Below are 27,347 nucleotides of genomic sequence, written 5' to 3'. Positions count from 1 at the left end.
TCAGTCGCAGAGAGAGGAGCCGAGCCGCAGGCCAGAGTTTGGCAATGCGTTTCGTGGGGCTAATGTTGTTGAAGGCTGAGCTGTTGTCAATTAATAGGATCTGACATAGGTTTCTTTATTATCCAGGTGTTCTGTATCAATAGTGAACTGGTCCACTGCCTGTAGTTTCTGCCCTTTGATTGTGATTATGGGTTCTGTGTACGGTGCATGAGGAGCAGGTTCGTGCACGACTTCAGCTTCTTAATGTTGATGGCGAGTCCAAAGTTGTCACAAGCCATGGAAAATTTGTCCATACTGACTTGCACCTCTGGCTCTGAGCCAGTATACAGGACGCAGTCATCGACAAAGAGGAAGTCTTTCAGAACAGTCTCCTTCACTTTGGTAATAGCTTGAAGTCTCCTCAGGTTGAAAAGCTTCCCATCCACTCTGTACTTGAGGCTGATTCCAGCAACACTGTCCTGGAAGGCAACATTCAGCACGGCAGTAAACATCATGCTGAACAGCGTGGGTGCGAGCATACAGTCCTGTTTGATGCCATTGGTGACTGGGAATGCCTCAGAGGATTCTCTGCCATCCAGTATTCTGGCCATCATGCCGTCATGGAACTGGTGTACCATCTAAATGAATTTGGGGGGCAGCCAAACATGATCTTCCACAGGCCTTGTTGGCTTACAGTGTCGAAAGCTTTCACAAGGTCAACAAAAGGTTGTGTAGAGCTCACGATTCTGCTCCTGACACTTCTGAAGTTGGTGCGCAACGAAAGTCATGTCAACAGTCCCGCAACCTTTGCTGATGCTACACTGTGACTCTAGCAGCAGGCCCAGCTCCAGATAAGTAACCAGATTATTTAACAGGGCTCTTGCGAGGGTTTTTCCTATGATGGAGAGCCGCAAGATTCCATGGTGGTTTTCGCATACTTGCAGATTGATACAGAAGTTAACTGCAGAATAGCAAAGGCAAGTTCTGCTTTCGGTAGACTGTGCTCCATTGTATGGGAACGTCAAGGAATCAGCCCAGCAACAAAACTGAAGGTTTACAGCGCCACGGTACTCACTACCTTCCTGTATGCCTATGAAACTAGGACTGTGTATCGAAGGCATGCAAGACAGCTCAATCATTTCTACATGTCTTGTCTTTGCCGAATATTACACATCAGATGGCAAGACAAAAAGTTCTCTCTAGAACAAGTCTACCATCAGTCCACACACTGCTGATAAGAGCACAGACCCAGTGGGCAGGTCATGTCATCCGTGTGTCATCTGAGCGCATACCCAAGCAGCTCCTTTTTGGGGAACTCTCTACTGGAAGACGTTCACACGGAGGGCAGAAGAAACTTTTCAAAGACATACTCAAGGCATCCCCAAAGTCACTTAAGAACATAAGAAATAGGAGCAGGAGGCGGCCATCTAGCCCTTCGAGCCTGCCCCGCCATTCAATAAGATCATGGCTGATCTGTCGTGGCTCAGTTCTACATTCCCGCCCTCTCCCCATAACCCTTAATCCCCTCTCTTATCAAAAACCCATCAACCCACGTCTTAAAAATATTTAGCGAGGTAGCCTCCACCACTTCAATGGGCAGAGAATTCCAGAGATTCACCACCCTTTGAGTGAAGAAGTTCTTCCTCAACTCCGTTCTAAACCGCCCCCCCTTCATCTTGAGGCTGTGCCCCCTAGTCCTACTGTCCTTTCTGAGCAGGAAGAGTCTCTCCACCTCTATCCTATCCATCCCATTCATCATCTTATACGTCTCAATGAGATCTCCCCTCATTCTTCTAAACTCTAACAAGTACAAGCCCAGTTTATTCAGCCTCTCCTCATAGCTCAACCCCCTCAACTCCAGCATCAGCCTAGTAAACCTCCTCTGCACTCCCTCCAAGGCCAAAATATCCTCGCCTAAGTACGGCGCCCAAAACTGCATACAGTACTCCAACTGCGGCCTCACCAATGCCCTATACAGCCGCAGCAAGACCTCCCTACTTTTATATTCAATCCCTCTCGCTATGAAGGCCAGCATCCCATTCGTCAGCATCCCATTCACTTGACATAGACACGACCACCTGAAAAACGCTGGCACAAAACCGCCCTACCCGGCGCTGCCTCATCCACAAAGGCCGTCAAGCTTACAAAGCAAGGTGTATTGTTGAAACACAACTTAAGCACAAGCTGTGCAAGTCCAGAGCCACCAGTGCAACTACAGTGTCTACACAAGTCTGTCCAATATGTGCCAGGGCATTCCATGCCTGAATTGGCCTGATCAGTCATCTTTGGACACATCACAACCAGCCTCAAAATGACCAATGGTGTCGAGGTCCCCATTGATGATGATGGATGAACATCCAGGTGTTCCAGGGTTGAATTCGGTGCCAGGGAAATGGCATCTCTTGTGGACCTGTTGCAGCGGTAGACGAACTATAGTAGAGGCTAGCACAAGAGACTATTTAGCCAATTGTATTATTTGGATTGTCCTCCCAAAGAAAAAAGATAGTCTGACTTTCTTCCGAAAACACACATCTTTCTCTACTTTCAACAGGGAACCGACAGCATGGTGGTAATGTCGCCAGACCAGTGATCCAGTGACCCGAATAAACACTCTGGGGACACAGATTTGTGATATTACTGTGCTAATATATTTTATGTTCGAGGGGGCCAGCTTTAAGATTCAGTATTCTTTTACAAGCAGTCAGTTTGTCTGCAAGGAATGTAGTCAAAACTGGAAAGCAGGATAATTGCTCATTTTAGTTTTTAACAGAAGGCTTAATGGGATGTTTTTAATTAAAGTAACGGAAAGTGAGTTAGGTACACAGGGACAGAGTCTTGTAATCTTTGGTTAATGAGAAGGGCGAGGCTTGTAGAAGAAAAACAAAGTTTCATTTTCACTTTAAAAGCAGTTGGAGCTGTTAAAGAGTCAGTCTCTCTGCCTCCAAAAGCTCCAAGGCTGTTACCAAAATCAGAGCATGTCTGTGTTTGCTAGCTTTTTGGAAAGGCTGAATAAACTAGGCTTGTACTCGTTACAGTTTAGAAGAATGAGGGGAGATCTCTTTAAGACGTATATGATGATGAATGGGATGGATAGGATAGAGGTGGAGAGACTCTTCCCGCTCAAAGGACAGTAGGACTAGGGGGCACAGCCTCAAGATAAAGGGGGGGCGGTTTAGAATGGAGTTGAGGAGGAACTTCTTCACTCAAAGGGTGGTGAATCTCTGGAATTCTCTGCCCGTTGAAGTGGTGGAGGCTGCCTCGCTAAATATTTTTAAGACGCGGGTTGATGGATTTTTGATAAGCGAGGGGATTAAGGGTTATGGGGAGAGGGCAGGAATGTGGAACTGAGCCACGACAGATCAGCCATGATCTTAGTGAATGGCGGGGCAGGCTCAAAGGGCTAGATGGCCTACTCCTGCTCCTATTTCTTATGTTCTTATGTTTAAGTCTAAGAAAATATTGCTTAATTGGCACTGAATAGTGTTAAGTTAGAAGTTAAGAGTTGTTTCTTTTCACGTTTAAAATATTGTTCAATCATTAAAAGTTAAACTGTTTCACTCTGTTAGAGTTATACTTAAAGTATGTTATGAATAAAGTTTGTCAGCGGAATTACTCCTGATGCAAAGCATCCTTTTCTCATATCTTTGCCAAAATAAAAAAGTTGATGGGGTCTAGAAATTTGGAATCAAAAAGCTAGTCTTGGTAACTGTGGAAACCATCACTGATTGCTGTAAAAACCCGTCAGGTTCACAATTGTTGTTTTGGGAAAGAAATCTGTTGTCCTAGCCTGGTCTGCATGCACATGCAGACCCACAGCAATGTGGCTGACTTTGAACTGCCCCATGAAATGGCCCAGCAAGCTACTCAATTCTACAAAGCTACTACAAAGTTTGCAAAAAAGTAATGAATCTCAAAGAAACACACTGACCTCGGCACCAGAAATGACGATGGCAAACGCAGCTCTGTTGACCTTGCAAAAGTCCTCCTTACTATTAGTTGGGAGCTTGTGCCAAAATGTGGAAAACTGTCTCAGAATGGTTAAGCAATCTAATACAATCATATTCACAGAACTGTGTCTTACCATGTCTCAGATACCACTATCTGAGAGTATGCCCTGCCCCCAATAGGACAAACCTATCAGAGGCGGCTGGTGCTCCTATAGTATACAGGCAGGAGAGAGTTGCCCTCCGAGTTCCCGAAATCGACTGGAGCCACTGCATGAGGCTAAAAGGTACTGACAACCACTGACAGTCACCAGTCCATTACAGTACACCACCATTTTGAGTACCACTTGACGTTAAGCATGGAGGGCACTAACAGTGCAGAATGTACTCTGGGTAGGGGGCTTCAACAACCATCCAAGAATGGCTCAGTAGCATCACTACTGAACAAGTTGGCTGAGTCCAAAAATGAATAGCTGCTAGGCTAGATCTGACAGGTGGTTTGTGAACCAAGAGGAAAGAGCTTACTTAACCTCACCCTCGCAAATCTACCTACTGCAGACGCACTTGTCCATCAAAGTACTTGTATGAGTGACGACTGCAGTTTTTATAGAGGCAAAGTCCTGTCTTCATACTGAGGAAACCCTCCATCGTGTTGTGTGGCACTACCACGGGGGTAACTGGGATAGATTTCAATGCATTGAGACATACAAGATGATGAATGGGATGGATAGGATAGAGGTGGAGAGACTCTTCCCGCTCAGAAAGGATAGTAGGACTAGGGGGCACAGCCTCAAGATAAAGGGGGGGGCGGTTTAGAACGGAGTTGAGGAGGAACTTCTTCACTCAAAGGGTGGTGAATCTCTGGAATTCTCTGCCCGTTGAAGTGGTGGAGGCTGCCTCGCTAAATATTTTTAAGATGCGGGTTGATGGATTTTTGATAAGCGAGGGGATTAAGGGTTATGGGGAGAGGGCGGGAATGTGGAACTGAGCCACGACAGATCAGCCATGATCTTATTGAATGGCGGGGCAGGCTCGAAGGGCTAGATGGCCTACTCCTGCTCCTATTTCTTATGTTCTTAAATCTAACAACTCAAAACTTTCCATCTATGAGATTCTGTGGACCATCAGCAGCAGCAAAATTGTACACAACCATGATCCGTAACTTGATGGCCCAGCTTATCCTCCACACTACCATTACTATCAAGCCAGGAGCAATGCTAGTTCAATGAAGGGTGCAAAAATGCAAGTAATATCAGGAAACATCTGTAGGCACTGGATACTGAAAAAGCTATGGGCCCTGACAACATTCCAGCAAAGTACTGAAGACTTATGATCAGGACGAGCCATTGCCAAAGCCAAATTGTTCCAGTACAGCTACAACATTGGCAACAATGTGCAAACTGCCCAGGTATATCTGGACCACAAAAAGGCAGGGCATATCCAATCTGGGCAATGGATATGAGCCTGCACGTTCTCCCCACTGGTTTCCCGCCACAATCCGAAAGACATACCGGTTAGGTGTACTGACCATGCTAACTTGGCTTTGAGCAGGGAAAGTTTATAGCAGGCCACTTACAAGATCTCTAAAGACGAAAGGTCAGTCTGCAAGAATCAGTGCGAGAGCAAGTGCAGGCATGAGAGGGGCATTTGACAGATTAACAGATAGGAGATAGATCAACTTCTCCAGCAAAGAACGCATAGCAAAAAGGCTTTGGGGATGTGGGGGGGTGGGGAGGGTGCAAAAGGAAGATGGCCAAGTGCACAAATCTCCCTCATTGCAAATGTCTATGATATTTCTTCATAATCAGAGAGGTTTACAGGTTTACTTTTCCATGACACCCTTTTTTTCATAAAGCCGCTAAGCGAGTCCCGATTGCCTGCATTTGGCCCATATCCCTCTATACCCATCTCATCCATGTAATACCCTGGTATGGAGGGCCTCAGCTATGAAGTGAAATTGAGTAAACTAGGGTTATTCTCCCTGGAAAGACGGAGGTTGAGGGGCGACCAAATAGAAGTTTATAAAATTATGAAGGGGATAGAGAGGGTAAACAGTTGGAAGCTTTTTCCCAGGTCAGAAATGACGATCACAAGTTTGGCGGGGGGGGGTGCACGCAATACAGATATGCAGGGGATGTATTTTACACAGAGGGTGGTGGTGGCCTGGAATGCACAACCAAGCAAGGTGATTGAGGCAGAAACGTTAGGATCATTTAAGACTTATCTAGATAGCCACATGAACAAACTGAAAATAGAGGGATACAAATGGATGGTCTAGTCAAGAGCACATGATCGGTGCAGGCTTGGAGGGCCGAAGGGCCTGCTTCCGTGCTATATTGTTCTTTGTAATTGTCAAAATGCTTTTTACTACTACTTTCGGTGGTCGGTAAGTTAATGGAAAAGATCCTGAGAGATAGGATTTATGATCATTTGGAAAGATGCAGTTTAATTTGGGATAGTCAGCACAGTTTCGTGAGGGGCAAGTCCTGCCTCACAAAATTCGACTGAATTCTTTGAGGAGGTATCTAAGTGTGGACGAAGGTAGAGCAGTTCATGTCATATACATGGATTTTAGTAAGGCGTTTGATAAGGTTCCACCGTGGTAGGCTCATGAAGAAGGTAAGGAGGTGTGGGATACAAGGAAATTTGGCCAATTGGATAAGTAACTGGCTGTATCATGGCAGACAGAGGGTGGCAGTGGAAAGAAAATTTTCAGACTGGAGGCCAGTTACCAGCAGTGTACCACAGGGGTCAGTGCTGGGACCTCTGCTATGTGTGATTTTTATCAATAACTTGGAAGAGGGGGCTGAAGGGCAAGTTAGTAAATTTGCTGACGGCAGCAAGATTGGTGGAGTAGTGGATGAGGTGGAGGGCTCTTGCAGGCTGCAAAAGAGACATTGATAGGGTGCAGAGCTGGGCCGAAAAGTGGCAGATGGAGTTTAACCCTGATAAGTGTGAGGTGATTTATTTTGGTAGGACAAACTTGAATGCAGCTTATAGGGTCAACGGCAGGGTTCTAAGGAATGTGGAGGAACAGAGAAATCTTGGGGTTCATATCCACAGATCTCTGAAGGTTGCCACTCATGTGGACAGAGCCGTGAACAAGGCTTATAGTGTGTCAGCGTTTATTAACAGGGGTTTGAGTTTAAGGCCTGTGGGGTTATGCTGCATATACTGGACATTGGTGACACTACATTTGGAATATTGTATTCACCTCATTTCTATTGTGGTCACCTCACTATAAAGGAGGATGTGGAAGCATTGGAGAGAGTGCAGAGGAGATTCATCAGAACGCTGCCTGGTTTGGAGGGTAGGTCTTACGAGGAAAGGCTGAGGGAGCTGGAGCTTTTCTCTTTGGAGCGGAGGAGGATGAGAGGCAACATAATAGAGGTTTATAAGATGATGAGAGGAAGTGATAGTCTCTGCACGTCCACTCTATTTCCTCAGGTGGATGTAGCTGTTACTAGGGGGCATAACTATAAAAGGTTCATGGTGGGAGATATAAGAGGGATGTCCGAGGTAGATCCTTCACCCAGAGTGTGGTTGGGGTGTGGAATAGATTGCCTGCTGGGATAGTGGAGTTGGACACTTTAGGAACTTTCAAGCAGCTATCGGATAGGCACATGGAGCACACCAGAATTATAGGGAGTGGGATAGCTTGATCATGGGATTGGACATAGCTCAACACAACATTGAGGACCGAAGGACCTGTACTGTGCTGTAATGTTCTATGTTCTAGTACTACTGCATCTACTACCACCTCTGACAGCTTGATCCAGACACACTCCACCTTCTGTGAAACAACTGTCCTTCTGGACCCTTTTGTATCTCTCCCCTCTCATCTTAAACCTATGCCCTCTAGTTTTAGCCTCCCCTATCTTTGGGAAAAGATATTGACTATCCAGCTGATCTATGCCCCTCGTTGTTTTATAGGCCTCTATAAGATCACCCCATGTCTCCTACACTCCGGAGAAAAAAGTCCCAGTCTATCCAGCCTCTTCTTCAAACCATCAAGTCCTGGTAATATCCTAGTAAATCTTTTCTGCACTCTCTCTAGTTTAATAATATGGCGATGGACGATGATCAGTGAAGCAGCAGTAAATATTAAATGGAATGGGAATTTCAGTTTTGGCATGGCATTGCAGCCTCACTGAATGAGGCACGCAACATAGCTCCCAAGCCCTCTGACTGACTGTACAGCCATCTTGGGGCAGCAGTTCTCACCTCCATGACATGAGGAAGGGGTTTGAAAAGGTGTGCAGAATAGCCCACTGGTCTAATTAGCATAATGCAGCTGGTAGGCAACTCATTTGTGAAGTCAAAAATGTCCAAAATCAAAACCAAATCTTTCTCTTTCACCATTGCTGCCTGGAACATTTGAACACTCATGAACGTTCCAGAGGCAGACCTGATTACAAAATAAAAATTGTGTGATTGGCATAAAATTAAACACAAAATATGCACTGAAGTATGAGTGAAATTCATCTTGTAATGGTTGATCAACTTAAGGTAAAACTTGTGGAGCTCACAGCTCAATGAGAAAGGTTCTGAGGCTTTATCAAATCAAGTAACACAAACAAACTTGAAAAGTTTGACAAAAGTGTCAAGAACAACATGATGATACCAAGATTGCTATCCAACAACATCATTACTGTCATCGCAGGGAAATATCATGCCCCCATCAGTATCAATGCACGACCATGACCAACCCGTACAAGATCAGGAACAAGTTGTCTGGGACCAACAGTTCACTTTGCGGATGTTCATTCTTAACTCAAAAGACTTTCAAAAAACTCAATGCAATGCAGAAACTGAGATAATATTTTGTTTGTTTTGATGTCTAAGGACAAAAGTATATACCAATCAACTCTGACTCCAATTTTTTGGAAAAATACTTCATTCATTTTCCTGGTTTTCTTTTTTTTTAAAATATCCTTTGCTCTTTCTCCAAGAGTATCATCATTCTCTGTTTCAGCCTTTCAAACCATTTGTTCTTAGGTGTTTTCTCAAAATAGATGAAAAGCAGCCTTCACTTGATCTAATAGCTTTATTAATCCTATTCATGATCTCCAGTCTCAAACCTATACTTACCTTTTGTATTGATTTAAATTCTCCTTCAATGCTTTATTTTTTCTCTTCACACGGACAGTGCTGATGTCATTCACATGAAAGCTACCCATTATTCCAGAAAATTACTCAATGCCTGATGAATGTGAATCCTTCGCTCCAACAACAATGCTTTGACCTCTTAGCAGCTTTTCCCTCCACCTGTCCAGTACATAGTATTGAAGGCAGTTTACAAAGTAGCATTCTTGTTTCTTTAAACGTCCTCTGCAGTAATTAAAAGATACTTACAGCTATGGCTTTGGAAACTCTCCCTTCATTTCCTGACGTTTCTCCACCCATTCTGAATCAATATCCAAGTTGCAACATACAAACAGGTTACTACATACATACAGCCAGGGAGCTATATCCCAAGACAAATATATGGGAATAAAACCAAAGAGGAAAAGTGTGACGGAAACTACCAGCAGAATCTATGTTCATATCAGACATGTATGTATTCCAATTTATTGAGTTGCAAGATAATTCCCTGTATGCATTTGACTTAGACTCATTAATCTGATATATTTCTCAAATGAATTTCAAAAAGATACCTACAGTTACGAGGAAGAGTGAAGCATATGCAGAGACAATTTTACAAATTCAGATACCAGCAAGGGTTACAAATTGATGGGGTGGAGATATTGGCTAGATCATCAATATTTAAACCAGATAAAGTGCCAGAACCAGTTAAGATGAATGGAAGGACACTGAGGGAACAGAGTGGAAGATTTGGAGTTACAAGCATAATTTTTCAACCCTTCAGAGACTTGGGCAATTGCAAATGTTACACCTTATTCAAAAAAAACTGTGTACGTATAAGACTAGTAACTACAGCCAGTCGGTTTAACTTTGGTGAAGGGGAGAAAAAATATCAGGAAACAAAATGAGTAGTCACATGGACAAATGCAGGTTAAACAAAAAGTCAATACAGATTTGCTATGGGAAAATAGTGTTTGACTATCTTAGGCTTTTGATGAGGTAACAGAGAGGGTTGCTGATGCACTAATGCTAATGAGGTGGAGTTTTCAAAAGACATTGGATGTAGTGCCACAAAACATAATTGTGAGCCAAGTTATAGCTCATGGAATAAAAGGGAAAGCAGCACCATGGATACAGAATTGGCTCAATAACAGGAAATAGGTGATTATGGATGTTTTTCCAGGTTGGAGGAAAATTTGTAGTAGAATTCTCTATTGAGATCCTTGTTTTCCCTATCACATACTAATGATCTAGATCTTGGTGTGGAAGACACAATTTCAAAGTCTGGAGCTAATGTGAAACTTGGAAGCACTATGAACAGTGAGAAGGATAGTGTAGGACTTCAAAAGAACATTGACAGGTCAGTGGAATTGGGTGGACAGGTGGCATATCATCCGTCATCAAGGAGGAAATAGCGAGACATCTTGAGGGGAACTGCTCGATAGAGCAGATGCAGCACGGTTTCGTTAAAGGGAAGTCGTGTCTGACAAATTTACTGGAGTTCTATGAGGATGTGTCTAGGGCGGTGGATAGAGGAGAGCCGGTGGATGTGGTCTTTCTTGATTTTCAGAAGGAATTTGACAAGGTACCTCACAAGAGGTTATTGCAGAAGGTCAGGGGGCATGGAGTTGGGGGTAGGGTGTTAGCGTGGATAGAGGACTGGTTGTCAAATAGGAGGCAGAGAGTGGGGGTCAATGGGTGCTATTCGGATTGGCGGATGGTGACTAATGGAGTGCCCCGGGGTCGGTGCTGGGGCCTCAGCTATTTACCATTTATATAGATGATCTGGAGGAGGGAACCGAGTGCAGGGTGTCGAAATTTGCTGATGACACCAAGATTGGTGGAACGGCAAATTGTGCGGAGGGTGGGGAGAGTCTACAGAAGGATCTAGATAGGCTGGACGAATGGGCCAGGAAATGGCAAATGAAATTTAATGTTGGCAAGTGCGACGTGGTCCACTTTGGTAGGAATAATGGTAGGAAGGATTATTACTTACGTGGCGAAAAACTGCAACAGGTGACGGTGCAGAGGGACCTCGGGGTCCTTGTGCATGAGTCGCAAAAACCCAGCTTGCAGGTGCAGCAGGTGGTCAGGAAGGCTAATGGGATGCTGGCCTTCATAGCGAGGGGGATTGAATATAAAAGTAGGGAGGTCTTGCTGCGGCTGTATAGGGCACTGGTGAGGCCGCAGTTGGAGTACTGTGTGCAGTTTTGGGCGCCGTACTTACACAAGGATATTTTGGCCTTGGAGGGAGTGCAGAGGAGGTTTACTAGGCTGATGCCGGAGTTGAGGGGGTTGAGCTATGAGGAGAGGCTGAATAAATTAGGCTTGTACTCGTTAGAGTTTAGAAGAATGAGGGGAGATCTCAGAGACGTATAAGATGATGAATGGAATGGATAGGATAGAGGTGGAGAGACTCTTCCCGCTCAGAAAGGATAGTAGGACTAGGGGGCACAGCCTCAAGATAAAGGGGGGGGGCGGTTTAGAACGGAGTTGAGGAGGAACTTCTTCACTCAAAGGGTGGTGAATCTCTGGAATTCTCTGCCCGTTGAAGTGGTGGAGGCTGCCTCGCTAAATATTTTTAAGACGCGGGTTGATGGGTTTTTGATGAGAGAGGGGATTAAGGGTTATGGGGAGAGGGCGGGAATGTGGAACTGAGCCACGACAGATCAGCCATGATCTTATTGAATGGCGGGGCAGGCTCGAAGGGCTAGTTGGCCTACTCCTGCTCCTATTTCTTATGTTATGTTCTTATATGAAGCTCAATGCAGAGAAATGTGAACTATTTCATTTGATTAAGAGAACGTGAAAAGACAATATGACATAAAAGGGTGCAATTCTAAAAGTGATATAGAATCAGAGGAACTGTTACCTGAAAAGAAAATGTGCAGAGTTATGGGTGAAGGCAAGGAAATGGCACTAAGTGAACTGTTCATTTGGAATGCCAGTGCAGACACCCTGCGCCAGTTCTTTAGTTCTGAGAAAAACATACACTATATTTAAATCCAAATTTCCAGTTAAAATGAAGAGTTAATTCCAACAGATCAATGTTTTCATTTTTATAAGTTATACATTATTACTTCACTTCAAGATTCACAAAGATAGTTATGGGTCAAACTGATTTTTTAAATACCATTTTTAAACGCATACACGCTCAAGTGGATCCAATCACAAATAAGATTAATTTCTGGTTAGCAACTGAAAACTTTTGTCATGTTTGGTTGGATGAAAAATATGACAGTCCATTAAATCACATGGTTCTAAAGTATAATATAACTTCACAAGAAGTACCTTCACAAATTGTCAATAGAACATAGTTATAGGCCAACGCCATTTTGTTATCTTTCACCTGAATAACGACTTCACCTGAATATAATACTATAATCTCAAATTACACAGGAGGCCCCCAGGTTGACTAATTGAGTCTGTGCCACTTCTTTGGTACAGCTGTCCAAATAATTTCAATCATCTGTTCTTTCACCATTAGAGCATAAATCTTTTTCTTTGAGTATTTATTCAATTCCCTTTTGAAAGTTATTGATAAACTGCTTCCAACACCCTTTCAGGCTGTCTTCCGGGTCATGGTTTACTGGGACTTTCTCCCCTCAAAGTTTAGCACAATTTCCTTGCATTTGCATGCTATGTCTCTATTAATAAAGCGAAGGATCCTATGGGTTTTCATAAGTCTTCTCAACTTACCCTGCCACTTACGTGCACTTGGAAGTCTTTCTGTTCCTGCATGTCTTTTAAACTGTAACATTTAACACGTCTTGTCCCTTTCCATTTTTCCAACCAAAAAGCACCACCACACCTTTCTTCTTTCACTTTTATCCACCATGCTTTTTTCGTCTTATTTCTGAATTTTGTTTTTGATACAATCAATGGCTGTCACAATTTGACTAATATCGGGAACCTGCAATTGCACAGATTTGATACAAGGCGGCTTATGGCATGCTTGCCTTCGTTGGCCGGAGCATTGTTTAAAAATTGGCAAGTCATGTTGCAGCTTTATAGAACCTTAATTAGGCAGCACTTGGAACACAGTGTTCAATTCTGGTCCCCACACTACCAGAAGGATATGGAGGCTTTGGAGAGGGTACAGAAAAGATTTACCAGATGTTGCCTGGTGTGGAAGGCATTAGCTATGACGAGAAGATGGAGAAACTTGGTTTGTTCTCACTAGAACGACGGAGGTTGAGGGGGTGACCTCATAAGATTATGACAGACATGGACAGAGTGGATAGTCAGAAGCTTTTTCCAGGGTGGAAGAGTCAATTACTAGGAGGCACAGGTTTAAGGTGTGAGGGGCAAGGTTTAAAGGAGATGCACGAGGTAGAGAGTATTGGGTGCCTGGAAGTCATTGCTGGGGGAGGTAGTGGAAGTGGATACAGTAGTGACTTTTAAGGGGCGCCTTGACAAATAAATAAATTACGATGGGAATAGAGGGATATGATCCCTGGAAGGGTAGGGCATTTTAGTTAAGTCAGGCAGCATGGTCGGTGCAGGCTTGGAGGATCGAAGGGCCTGTTCCTGTGCTGTAATTTTCTTTGTTCTAACCCTCCTTTCACAATTTGGTGAGAAGTCGCTTGTACCGGTGCACGGAGCAGATCAGCACTTAGACTGCAAACAAAAATATTTCCCGAAATCAATCAATTCTTGTAGAATTGCTTGTTGTAGAATTGCTTCTTGTAGAATTCTTGTAGAATTGGTCCCTTGTGAATCACAAGGTCACATTAACTTTAAACATGCCTTTGAAGTGAAGTAACACAATTGTCAGGTTTTTCTTTCAAACATTAAGCGAACAATAATTTATTCTGTGCAAGATTATTATGATAACCCACAGGATTTACATGAGGAATCTCTAATTGACCTCCCTAGGAGACTCGTGCAATACAAGTTCCTGTGGTAATGATGCAATTGCCTAACCAGATGGAACTCGTATCCCAAATTCTTGATAAGGCAGACCCCTAAGCGGGTCCAGTGTTGTATTGCCCAGATGGGACTCAAACATGCACACAGGTTTGTGGTCTAACTTTTGCTTTGATGAAGAAAATGTTATTCCTTTCTAGTTAGCTTCCTGACTTATTACAATTATGAAGGGAAGAGACTCATCGCAATACTGTTGGAAGTTTTCTGGTGATACAACCATGATACTTCACAATTCTGGTCAGTGGTACAAAAGCCATATACTAATAGCAGGTTTGTTAGGCCAAGCAGGACAAAGTACATTTAAAGCTCATAGTTATCACTCATGAGGCGCTGTCAAGATTTTGCTGTGATAATGACGACAAAACTGGCAGCATGTTCCATCATTAATCCATTAAAGCTGACAGAAACCTCCGAGTCCATACGTGTACGGAATAATGTAGGAATTCAAAAATTGTTAGAGTCTACCCTTCTCCCATCAGTGACTCTGTAGAGTTCCCACAGACTACAATCGCCACTGATTTCATGACTTAAAAACTTTCACTTTTGCACTGTAAAAACCCATTAAAAAGTTATATCTTTTGAATGAGGTGAAACTGGGTTTTTAAATAGCACAGTAGTTTGAAATTTAATGTTAAACACGCTCACTGTCCCTGAAAAACTAGGTTTACGTTTGTGGATTGTCAATTTTTTTTTCAAAAAAACTTACTTGCAACAAAATATTTCTTCTTTATCTTTACTTTAGCTTCCATTGATATCCAATCATTTAATTCAATGTTTGAGAAAGTAAATCAAAACTGAAGGACGTTCAGTGTTTTTCACTTGCTGATTTTGTCTGTACGAATATTTCAATTTGATTGGTTCCTTATCTATAGAATGGTTACAGGACAGAAGAAAGGCATTCCAGCTTTGTGACCAAGCATATGCTCCCTCCAAGAGCAACACAACAAAGGCCACATCCTTGCCCTTTCCCCTTAGCTCTGCAAATTGTTTCCTCTTCAGATAATTATCCACTTCCCTTCTGAAAACCATGATTGAATCTGCCTCTACCATATTCTGAGGCAGCATTCCAGATCCGAATCAAAACTGCATAAAAACATTTTGCCACATTTTGACTTGGGTTCTTGTGCTATTCACCTTAAATTGGTGTCCTCGGCTTCTTGATTCCTCCAGCATCAGAAACACTTTCCCTCCATCTTTAAGGGTGGCTATTACCATGATCACTGGGGATCATCAATAGATCTCCCTATTCGGTGCAGAGGCTTGCGCAATAGGGAAGGAGCTGTGGGAAGTTAAAACCAGTTGGCTCCACTCAAGCCGACATGCAGAAGCCTTCAGGGCTGACTTGTACTCTGTAGCAGCTGAGCAGCACTTTGAGCATGTTGTGAATAAAGGATGATGGTGTCAGTACAATTATTACATTGGTGACGAGCAGTAAAGAGATTTTTTTCCTTCCCTCCGGACCATCTTTCGTGACAAGTAATCCTTTGGTAAGGAAAATGCCTCTTATTGGTGAGCTTGAAGCCCACGATTCAAGCATAGAAGACAGGGCCCAATAAGCAAAGCACATACATTACTTTTTTCAAGCCAACACTATTGAGGGGGATGAGAAGCAGAAAGGTATCCTGTCGGCGGCATGCAGAGTCCTGACCTTCAGTGTAATAAAAAGCCTGACGTATCTGCAAGCCCCTGACTCCAAAATCTTTACTAAGTTGAGAACTTGATAAAGGCTATTGTGGGTCACGACAGTCCATAATACTCCGCATTAACATGCCAGGGTAAGGGTTTTAGTTCAGCCGGGCAGCATGGTCGGTGCAGGCTTGGCAGGCCAGAGGGCCTGTTCCTGTACTGTAATTTTCTTTGTTCTTTGAATGACATGTTGTGAGATAGACTGATCTGTGGAATTAACAATTCAGACCAAAAGAAATTACTGGCAGAACCCAATTTGGATCTAATGAAGGCCACTGAGACAGCTCTAACACTGAAGAATGCAGAGAAAGGAGCTAACATTTCAAGTCTGGATGATTCTTTATTGAAGCTAAAGACAGTAGAGAATAGGATGAGATTTATACTGGTGTGGTGGGTGGGGGTGGGGGGGGGGGTGCGTTTGGAGCTATTAGGGCTAGTTAGAACAAAAAATAGTACTGCACAGGAACAGGCCCTCCTGCCCTCCAAGCCTGCACCACTCACATTAGCCTATCTATACCTATAATCGTCTATCCCTCATCTGCTCATAAGTCTATCCAGATAAGTCTTAAATGTCACTAACATGTCTGCTTCAACCACCTCACCTGGCAGTGAATCCCAAGCCCCCCACCACACTACAAAAAAAAACTTTCCCTACACATCTCTCCTTCCTCCCCTTAGCTTGAACTTGTGCCCCCTTATAATTGTAATTTCTGCCCCAGGAAAAAGCTTCCAACTGTTCACTCTATCTACAACCTCTCATAGTTTTATAAACTTCTATCAGGTTGCCCCCTCAATTTCTGTCTTTCCAAGGAGGACAATCCCAGTTTATTCACACTCTCCTCAGCTAATACACTCCACACCAGGCAACATCCTGGTAAATCTTTTCTGTGCTCTCTCCAAAGCCCCACATCCTTCTGGTAGTGTGGTGACCATAACTAACGTTTTATATAACCGTAACACAATTTACCAACTTTTATACTCGATGCCTCGTCCAACGAAGGCAAGCATGCCAAATGCTTTCTTCACCATCTTTTCCACTTGTGCTGTCACTTCTAAGGAACTGTGGGACCTGTGCTCCCAGGTTTCTGAGTATCTTGCTCCTAATGATTCTGCTATTTATTTTATACCTCCCACCTGAATTGGACCTACCAAAATGCATCACCTCACTCTGTCTGGATTAAATTTTCGCTCAATTTTCCAGCCTATCCACATCCTGCTGTATTCTCTGCTGATCTTCATTACTATCCATAACTCCAACAATCATAGTATCATCCTCCAGCTTGCTAATCAGACCAGCTACTATTTGCTTCAAGATGGCGACCATCATCCCTGTACCAAAGAAAAGCTGGGCAGTGTCCATTAATGACTGTAGTCCAGTGGTTCTGACATCCATCATTATGAAGTGCTTCAAGAGGTTAGCCATGGCATGAACCAATTCCATCCTCCTAGACTGCTTGGATCCACTACAGTCCACCTATCATCGCAACAGACCCACAACAGATAAGAACATAAGAAATAGGAGCAGGAGTAGGCCATCTAGCCCTTCGAGCCTGCCCCACCATTCAATAAGATCATGGCTGATCTGAAGTGGATCAGTTCCAATTACCCGCCTGCTCCCCATAACTCTTAATTCCCTTATCTATCAGAAATCTATCTACCCATGACTTAAACATACTCAACGAGGTAGCCTCCACCACTTCAATGGGCAGAGAATTCCAGAGATTCACCACCCTCAGAGAAGTTCCTCCTCAGCTCTGTTCTAAACTGCACCCCCCCCTTATTTTGAGGCTGTTCCCTCTAGTTCTGGTTTCCTTTCTAAGTGGAAAGCATCTCTCTACCTCTACCCTATCTAGCCCCTTCATTATCTTGTTTGTCTCTATAAGATCCCCCCTCAGCCTTCTAAACTCCAACGAGTACAGACCCAGTCTATTCAATCTCTCCTCATAAGCTAACCCCCTCATCTCTGGTATCAACCTGGTGAATCAGACCAGATGCAATCTCCCTCTCCGTGCACTCAACCCTGGAACACCTAAATAACAAAGACATCTATATCAGAGTCCTATTTATTAACTACAGCTCAGCCTTCAACATCATTATTGCCACAAAACTCATTTCTAAATGCTGTGGCCTGGGGCTCAGCTCCTCCTTCTGCAACTGAATCCTATACTTCCTAACACACAGACTGCAATCAGTAAGGATAGGCAACAACACCTCCTCCACAATCATCCTCAGCACTGGTGACCCATAAGGTTGTGTCATCAGCCCTTCACTACACTCCGTATACACCTATGACTGCGTTGGCCAAATTCCCCACTAACTAAATGTTCAGGTTTGCTGATGACACCACCATAGTGGGTTGGATCTCAAATAATGACGACATGGGAGTAGAGGAAAGAGATGGAGAATCTGGTGAACTGGTACAACAACAATAATCTCTCCTTCAATGTCAACAAAACAAAGGAGACAGTCATCAACTTCATGAAGCATAACAGAGGGCATGCCCGTTTACATCAATGGGACAAAGTGGAAATGGTCAAGCTTCAAGTTTCTAGGTATCCGGGTCACCAACAACCTGCCTTGGTCCCTCCAGGCTGATGCTATAGATAAGAAAGCCCACCGACACCTCTACTTTCTCAGGAGGCTAAGGAAATTTGGGATGTCCACTGCAGCTCTTACTAACCTTTACAGGTGCACTATAGAAAACTTTCTTTCTGGTTGTATCACAGCTTGGTATGGCTCCTGCTCTGTCTAAGGTCATAAGAAACTACAAAGGGTCATGAACGAAGCCTAGTCCATCACGCAAACCAGACTCCCATCCACTGTCTACACTTCTCACTGACACGGTAAAAACAGCCAGCATAATCAGGGACCGCACGCATCCCAGATATATTCTCTTCACCTTCTTCCATCAGGAAAAAGATCGTTTAATATTTTACACATTAAGTTGCCCAATGAGTGAGCTGATAAAGGCTGCAGTGAAAGAAACAGGACATCTGATACCTGACTAAATAGAACAAGGAACTGTTTAACTTATTAACCAGTCAGACTGAACTGCTGTGAAGCAGTGAATAGATTGAGAAGGTAGCATAAATTCAAATGGGTGAATTCAAATCCATTAGGGGAGGTAAGAAAGATTGATTTTAAAAAAGAGCAAGAGACAAAAGCAAAGAGGATGAAAAATAATAAAAACATTAAAGATTAGTTTTTTTTTATCACTCCAACAATTGAAATCTGAAGGAATGAGATTTTGTGTTTGCAGTAGTTAATTTTCAGCACCAGAGATTGATTTGCAGTCATCAACCCTTACTGCATAAGACACTATGTTAGACTTGGATTGCTGATTTAACTTCATCCCATTTTTGTGAAACTAATGGCAGAGCAAAGTAACTCAGAGCACTATTTTTCAATAGGCATATTTAATCTTGTACGTGCTCCTTGTTTGAAGTTGTTGCACTATACGCACATAAGCAACAACAAGCACCATTAGCATCACCAGTATTTTGAAAACAAAATCTGCTCAATGTGTGCTTATGAAATTATGGCTCCTGAACTTCTCATTCTTGATGGTTATAGGACTGGGAGGTGCCAAGGAATGATAAATTTTGAGTTGCTGCAAGAAATCTTGTAGATGATATGTATTGTAGCTATATTGACAGTGCAGGTGGATATCAAGTCCAGTGTAGCAACATAACAACTCTTTCCAACATTGTGTTAAGCTTCCTGCTGTTTCCACCCAAGTTGCATGTATTCCATCGCACTCCTGATTTGAGACTTGTCGATGGTAGTGAAATCATGCAAGCTAGATACCACAGTACATGGCTTCTAGTCTACTTGCAGCCACTTTCATATGTTGATCAAATTAAGCTCCTGGTCAAGGGTGATTCAAGGATTCATGGTAAAGGACTGAGCAATAGTGGTATCATTCAAAGTTAGGAGGTGGTAGTGGAAGTTTTCAAGATATCATTAGCAAATATCTTAAATGTTATGACTACTTCCCAAGGACACATACAGTCTGGATTTTTAATGCAGTAGTGGCGAGTATGACATGCGAACAGAATGAATTTTAAAGAATCACTGTGCTGTCCACAATCCCCTCTCAGGAGAATGCTGATTGCCAAAAGGCTAAAAGGATAAAAGCTAACTGAGAACTTTGACCAGTTGATTTTGCTCTTGGGATACGAACAATGTTGGAAAAGTAGCACTTATTGCCTGACCGCAGTTGCCCCGAAGGAATTAGAAATCGACAATGCAGTGTGGTACTCAGTCAAACAAAGGTTGAGCATTAACGTACCAGACAGATTTTTACAATAATACATCAGGCAGCTCATTTTCTTTCTGACATTAACCAATACATAACAAAGTCTATTGAATTCAATTGCACAACTTACCAGTAACATGGTGTGATTTGAACCTTTTGCCTTTGGGTTGTTCGATCAGCATCACAGCCACTAGCTTAGTTCTTAAATTTCCAATTACCATCATGAGACATTTGTGAAGCTTGGCTTCAAACCCCTACACTGCAAATCCTGATGGTTTTCTAACTCTATTTGGAAAATTCAAAATCAGATCGCTCAACAGCATTTTCCTTCAAGAAGTCTACTTCGAGAAAAATGACTGGGACTGGGGATGTGGAGGGGGGCAGAGTTGCACAATGACAAGGGTCCATTCCAAGTTCCAGTGAAACAAACAAATAAACACATACAAATCCAAGTACACTATACAAATAGACCAGCTACCCTATCAGTTCATTCATGAGGCAAATTATCCTGAGAAATCTCTCACAATTAAGCATTGCAGTTATTCGAAAATATCATTCCACTTCAGCTGGCTTTCCCATTTAAAAAAGCTCTCCAGCTGTATATTCTCAACATGAAAGATCAAACCACTTAATTAAAAAGGGGGAAAAAATGTTATACTGAGACAAAACATTAAGCTAACAGAAGGTCAATATTGAAAACACAGTGCACTATGAAAAATAAGGAACTTGATCCAAAGCCTTACTCCTAGATCCAGCTACCAGGCAGAGTAGAAATATGGGAGAGAACAAACGCAGAGCTACAACTAGAATCACACTTCTTCTACGGGGTGGGGTCAGAAAAGACAAAGTTGAGGGAAAAAAATTAGGAACTAGATAGAGATACACTGATTAGACTATGACAACTAACACAAATCTATCTGATACACCATCAACAGGAAATGCCAACAGCCTCTAATCTCAAAACAAATCAAGAACTGATTTAAGAACTCTGGAACACAGTGCAAAACTACTTAAATCATTAGCAGCAGCAGGCAGAGAAAATATCAACCAATTCAGCACACAGACTGAATAAATTCAAAACTTTGTGGTAATTGAATACATTAACACTTTTTGGAGATAAATTGCTGCTCAGCGCAGTGCACAATATCATACCATATTATTGACTGGAAGGCAGAGGGGGGTGCTAACACACTAGCTAACCGTTTCTTGAAATGTAATAGTTTATCAGTTAATTCAAGGTAAGCAAATGCCGTTAATACCTTGCCTGCAGTTCAAAAGTGGAAACCTGTTCTAGACCCAGCACTATAATGGTGATGATAGCCACAGTCCAGTAGGCCAAATTTGATCAACGAATTCCTTTGATCAGTAAATAATATAGACCTTAATCATAGAATCGTACAGTGCAAAGGAGGCCATTCAGCCAATCAAGTCTGCATCACCATAATCCCACCCAGGCCCTATTCTCATAACCCTTTGCATTTACTGTAGCTAGTCCCCCTGACATTAAGGGTCAATTTAGCATGGCCAATCCACATAACCATCACATCTTTGGGCTGTGGGAGGAAATTGCAACACCCAGAGGAAACCCATGCAGACACAGGGAGAATGTGCAAACTGCACACAGACAGTGACCCAAGCTGGGAATCAAACCCAGTCCCAGGCACTGTGAGGCAGCAGTGCCACCGTGCTGCCTCTGACTCAAGAGTTGCAGATCTGGCTCAAAGAATGTAAGAACATAAGAAATAGGAGCAGGAGTAGGCCATGAGAAGACTTTGGCTGATAGGATTAAGGAGAATCCTAAGGCGTTCTATAGGTATGTCAAGAACAGAAGGTTGGTCATGGCAAGATTAGGGCCAGTTACAGACAGCAGGGGGAAGTTGTGTGTGGAACCGGAGGAGATTGGAGAAGTATTGAACCAATATTTCTCTTCGGTGTTCACGCAGGGGGACATGAATATAGCTGAGGAGGACATTGGGTTGCAGGGGTGTAAAATAGACAGTATTACGGTTGATAAAGAGGATGTGCTGGAAATTCTTGAGGGGCTGAAAATAGATAAGTCCCCTGGTCCGGATGGGATCTACCCTAGGATTCTCTGGGAGGCTAGAGAGGTGATTGCAGAGCCTCTGGCTCAGATCTTCAGGTCGTCATTGGTCTCTGGTGTAGTCCCGGAGGATTGGAGGATAGCGAATGTTGTCCCATTGTTTAAGAAGGGGGACAGAGACTTTGCCGGGAATTATAGACCGGTGAGTCTTACTTCTGTTGTGGGCAAGGTTTTAGAAAAAATTATTAGGGATAGGATTTATAGTTATTTGGAGTGTAATGAATTGATTAGAAATAGTCAGCATGGTTTTGTAGCGGGTAGGTCGTGCCTTACTAACCTTATTGAGTTTTTTGAGAAGGTGACCAAAGAGGTGGATGGGGGCAAGGCAGTTGACGTGGTATACATGGATTTTAGTAAGGCGTTCGATAAGGTTCACCATGGTAGGCTTCTGCAGAAAATGCAGATGTATGGGATTGTGGGTAATCTAGGAAGTTGGATCAGGAATTGGCTATCAGATAGGAGACAGAGGGTGGTGGTGGATGGTAAATATTCATCATGGAGTACAGTTACGAGTGGTGTGCCTCAGGGATCTGTTTTGGGGCCACTGTTGTTTGTAATTTTTATTAATGATCTGGATGAGGGTATAGTTGGGTGGATTAGTAAATTTGCTGATGACACCAAAGTTGGAGGTGTGGTAGATTGTGAGGAAGGGTGTCATAGTCTGCAGAGAGACTTAGATAGGTTGCAGAGCTGGGCCGAGAGGTGGCGGATGGAATTTAATGCGGAGAAGTGTGAGGTAATTCACTTTGGTAGGAGCAACAGATGTGTCGAGTATAGGGCTAACGGGAGGACTTTGAATAGTGTGGATGAACAGAGGGATCTAGGTGTGTGTGTACATAGATCCCTGAAAGTTGGGAATCAAGTAGATAAGGTTGTCAAGAAGGCGTACGGTGTCTTGGCGTTTATTGGTAGGGGGATTGAATTTAGGAGTCGCAGTGTAATGTTGCAACTGTACACTACTCTAGTGCGGCCGCACTTGGAGTACTGTGTGCAGTTCTGGTCCCCGCATTACAAGAGGGATGTGGAGGCGTTGGAGAGGGTGCAGAGGAGGTTTACTAGGATGTTGCCTGGTATGGTGGGGAGGTCCTATGAGGAGAGACTGAGGGATTTAGGGTTGTTTTCGTTGGAAAGAAGGCGGCTAAGAGGGGATCTTATTGAAACATATAAGATGATTAGAGGTTTAGATAGGGTGGATAGCGATAGCCTTTTTCCTCGGATGGAGAAAGCTAGCACGAGGGGGCATGGCTTTAAATTAAGGGGGGGCAGCTACAGGACGGATGTCAGGGGTAGGTTCTTTACCCAGCGGGTGGTGAGGGATTGGAATGCCCTGCCTGCTGCAGTTGTAAATGCGTCTAGTTTGGGGGCTTTTAAGAGATCTCTGGATAGGTTTATGGACGAAAAGGGATTGGTATAGGCTAGTGGGTCATTGTTTTTGTAACTGGTCGGCGCAACATCGTGGGCCGAAGGGCCTGTTCTGCGCTGTAATGTTCTATGTTCTATGTTCTATCTGGCCCTTCGAGCCTGCCCCGCCATTCAATTAGATCATGGCTCATCTGTCGTGGCTCAGTTCCACATTCCTGCCCTCTCCCCACAACCCTTAATCCCCTCTCTTATCAAAAACCCATCAACCCGCGTCTTAAAAATATTTAGCGAGGTAGCCTCCACCACTTCAATGGGCAGAGAATTCCAGAGATTCACCACCCTTTGAGTGAAGAAGTTCCTCCTCAACTCCGTTCTAAACCGCCCCCCCTTTATCTTGAGGCTGTGCCCCCTAGTCCTACTGTCCTTTCTGAGCAGGAAGAGTCTCTCCACCTTTATCCTATCCATCCCATTCATCATCTTATATGTCTCAACGAGATCTCCCCTCATTCTTCTAAACTCTAACGAGTACAAGCCTAGTTTATTCAGCCTCTCCTCATAGCTCAACCCCCTCAACTCCGGCATCAGCCTAGTAAACCTCCTCTGCACTCCCTCCAAGGCCAAAATATCCTTGCCTAAGTACAGCGCCCAAAACTGCACAGTACTCCAGCTGCGGCCTCACCAATGCCCTATACAGCCGCAGCAAGACCTCCCTACTTTTATATTCAATCCCCCTCGCTATGAAGGCCAGCATCCCATTCGCCTTCCTGACCACCTGCTGCACCTGCAAGCTGGGTTTTTGCGACTCATGCACAAGGACCCCGAGGTCCCTCTGCACTGTCGCCTGCTGCAGTTTTTCTCCACGTAAGTAATAATCCTTCCTACCATTATTCCTACCAAAGTGTACCACCTCACACTTGCCAACATTAAATTCCATTTGCCATTTCCTGGCCCATTCGCCCAGCCTATCTAGATCCTTCTGCAGACTCTCCACACCCTCCGCACAATTTGCCTTTCCACCAATCTTGGTGTAATCAGCAAATTTCGACACCATACACTCGGTTCCCTCCTCCAGATCATCTATATAAATGGTAAATAGCTGAGGCCCCAGCACCGACCCCTGAGGCAGGGCTGACTATTAAATATTCTGGTGTACGTGTTTAGGAAAAACAAATGCAGATTTCCTTCCCTAAAGGATATTAGTGAACCAGATTGGTTTTTACTGGGTCATCAACAAACTTTTAATTCCACACTTTCATTTAATTCAAATTTCAATATTTGCCGTGGTGGGATTCAAACTCAGGTCCCCTGATTATAGTACAGTGACAATACCACTAAGTCACCACCTCCCTATACATTGCATCATAAGGTTTAGGTTGGCCATGGAAAAGGACAAGGAGCAATCCAGAACATAACTGGGAGATCAGTGGGATAAGAATGCATCGGAGTTGAGTGAGTTGGCAGAAAAGACAGTGGTTGAACAAAGGGCAACCTACAAGGAGATAATATTGCAGACAGTATCAAGGCAATCCCTTAAAAGATAAAGGTAGGACAAATAAATCTAGAGCATCCTGGATGACGAGAAATAGAGGTGCAGATGTAAAAGAAAAGTATGTGCATCACCAACGCCAGGTAATTTGGTTGGGTGAACTCGCGATAGAAACATATTTTTTGACTTACTTCTTGAAAGACGACATGTCCCTTGAACGTCAAAATAAAAGTGTTATTATGCTGTATATTAATGCAATGTATTCACATTAACTTAACCTTTGCGCTTCCGTTTGCGATTTGCCAATATTTCTAATTGCAAAGACACACTGCCAGACTTCTATCTTTAATATATTGCAATAGTTTGGTATCATTCATTGTTACAACTCATTTACTAATTGATTAGTAAAAGACAACTTGAATGCATTGGTATAATTTGGATTGCTTTAGTTTGCACATTCCATCACATGGAGAATATAGAACGAAGTCTGAGAAAATCATAGAAAAGAAAAAAAATGTTATCAGAACTCTGGTTGAAAAAGTTGGAAGTTGGATACAGGTACATATAAGCCTATCACACTTCAGTCAAATCTCTACAACTGAAATCAATTCAGATCTTCAGATAAAAAGGCATAGCTATTTCTGAAAATCACCAAGAACATGAAGCAATTGATGAACTTTTATAATTTAGAAACATCGTCACTGGCAATGAAGTATTTGCACTCCATTGATCACAATGAAGGCCTTCAAGCTGTAATGTGATCTACATCCTTACACATTGCTATTATATTCAGCACTGAATCAAACAGTAAAAAATAACCTTTATTTCTCCTTTGCCTTTTTACTTTGGTATTGCAGCAGTTGTATTGCAATTTGGGATGAGACACTGCAACTATTCATATTAATGTGGCCTTCAAATCTATTTACAGCCTCCCCAACCATGGGATTTTGCTGATATCAAACTTTTCATCTGCTCATGGGATGTGGGCGTCGCTGGCCGCATCAGCATTTATTGCCGATCCCTAATTGCCCTTGAATTGAGTGGCTTGCTAGGCCATTTCAGAGTCAAACACATTGCTGTGGATCTGGAGTCATATATAGGCCAAACTAAGTCACAGGAAAGGATGGCAGATCTCTTTCCCTAAAGAAGGCTGGTGAACCAGATGGGTTTTTAATGACAATGAATAGTAGTTTCATGGTTAACATTAGACTTGTAATTGCAAATTTTATTGAATTCAAATTTCGCCATCTATCCCAGTGGGTTTTGAACAGAGCATTACCATGGGTCTTTGGATTATGAATCCAGTGACAATACCACTGAGCCAACAGCTCATTGACTAGTGAGCACAATGGGCCGAATGGTCTACTTTCGCTCCTATGTCTTATAGCACTGTCACTGATATTCAGTCATAACTTATTTTCCCACAGTATCTGAAGTAACCAATGTAAAATTACAAACGGGATGGTCGAAAACAATTTTCAGGTGCCACTTATAAAAACGCAATATAGCTTAAAATACAGCCTTTTTCTGAACAGATATTACTGCTCAACTATAACCAGAGTTAAAACAACATTCCAATAATTTTGTTCAACAAAAAAATACACACTTTTGTTCAATTTATCTATACAATTATTAATGGATATTCCATGATGGCAGACATTTAAATATTAATGCATACCGATGCAATGAAATGCCCATAAATGCTTGCTCAATTGAACTGTTCCCTTTATCCAATCTTCTAATATTAAAGGGACCCAATAGAGTAATTAAACTAATTAAGCATTCAACTTCTCATAATAGTTGTGGCTTGTATTTTGCATGTACGAAAGAGAAGTACACTTCGAACTGTACTTTTATGGTACATCACCATTTCCAAAATGGCTGTCAATCTCAGGAATAATTTGGTTATGGATACATTAAACAGTGGATAAAGGTAGTAAAACTGGCAAGATACTCAACTAAGGTGTATCATATTCTTCAGAATGGTCCATAATATCTGATAATTAGATAATGGCAGTGATTAATTTAGATTGATAGCCTTGAAAGGAAAAATATAAAAAAAAAGACTTAACCAACAGAAAATGACCACCTAATTTTACATTGAATTAGGAAAGTTTAAAAGGAAGTATTTAATTTTCCAGCCTACATTCCTCAGTAATTTCATTCATCAGAATGTCTGCTGAAGGAGTACTTGACTCATTGAGCAATCAACAATGCTAACTAGAGACAGGAAATAAGTTTCACACATGCAGTACAGGTTTAAAATACTTTACCTTGTCATACTTCAATACTATCTCAGCTCGCTCTTCGGCAAGTTTCACCGCCACATCCTGCTCAGCATCTGGATCTATAGGCAGACCAGAAAAAGGGTTGGCATTCCAAGTTTTTCTCAAGTAAAAAATGAAGCTATTAAACATAATGATTTTGAAATAGCTGTTTCTTCTCAGATAGCATGACATAATTAAACTGGGTGTAGCAGGCTGAGTCATATCTATTGAAGACTAAGTAGAGCTCGGC

At 42.8% G+C, this 27,347-nt stretch overlaps 1 protein-coding gene across 3 annotated transcripts in view; it reads right to left on the bottom strand.

The window, feature by feature from the left end:
- usp6nl (USP6 N-terminal like) overlaps window positions 1-27,347 on the bottom strand; it is a 200,450-nt gene that overhangs the window by 100,295 nt on the left and 72,808 nt on the right. For all 3 annotated transcript variants that reach the window (XM_080207677.1, XM_080207678.1, XM_080207679.1), the window contains exon 3: window positions 27,104-27,177. In XM_080207677.1, coding sequence (XP_080063803.1) covers window positions 27,104-27,177 — 74 coding nt within the window. The remainder of the gene's footprint in view (window positions 1-27,103; window positions 27,178-27,347) is intronic.

This window comes from Carcharhinus amblyrhynchos, chromosome 19 (genome assembly GCF_965287045.1).
Source record: "Carcharhinus amblyrhynchos chromosome 19, sCarAmb.v2.hapA, whole genome shotgun sequence".
NCBI classification, from domain to species: domain Eukaryota; kingdom Metazoa; phylum Chordata; class Chondrichthyes; order Carcharhiniformes; family Carcharhinidae; genus Carcharhinus; species Carcharhinus amblyrhynchos.
Note: the sequence above shows the minus strand (reverse complement) of the source record. Positions and strands in the feature narration are given on the sequence as shown.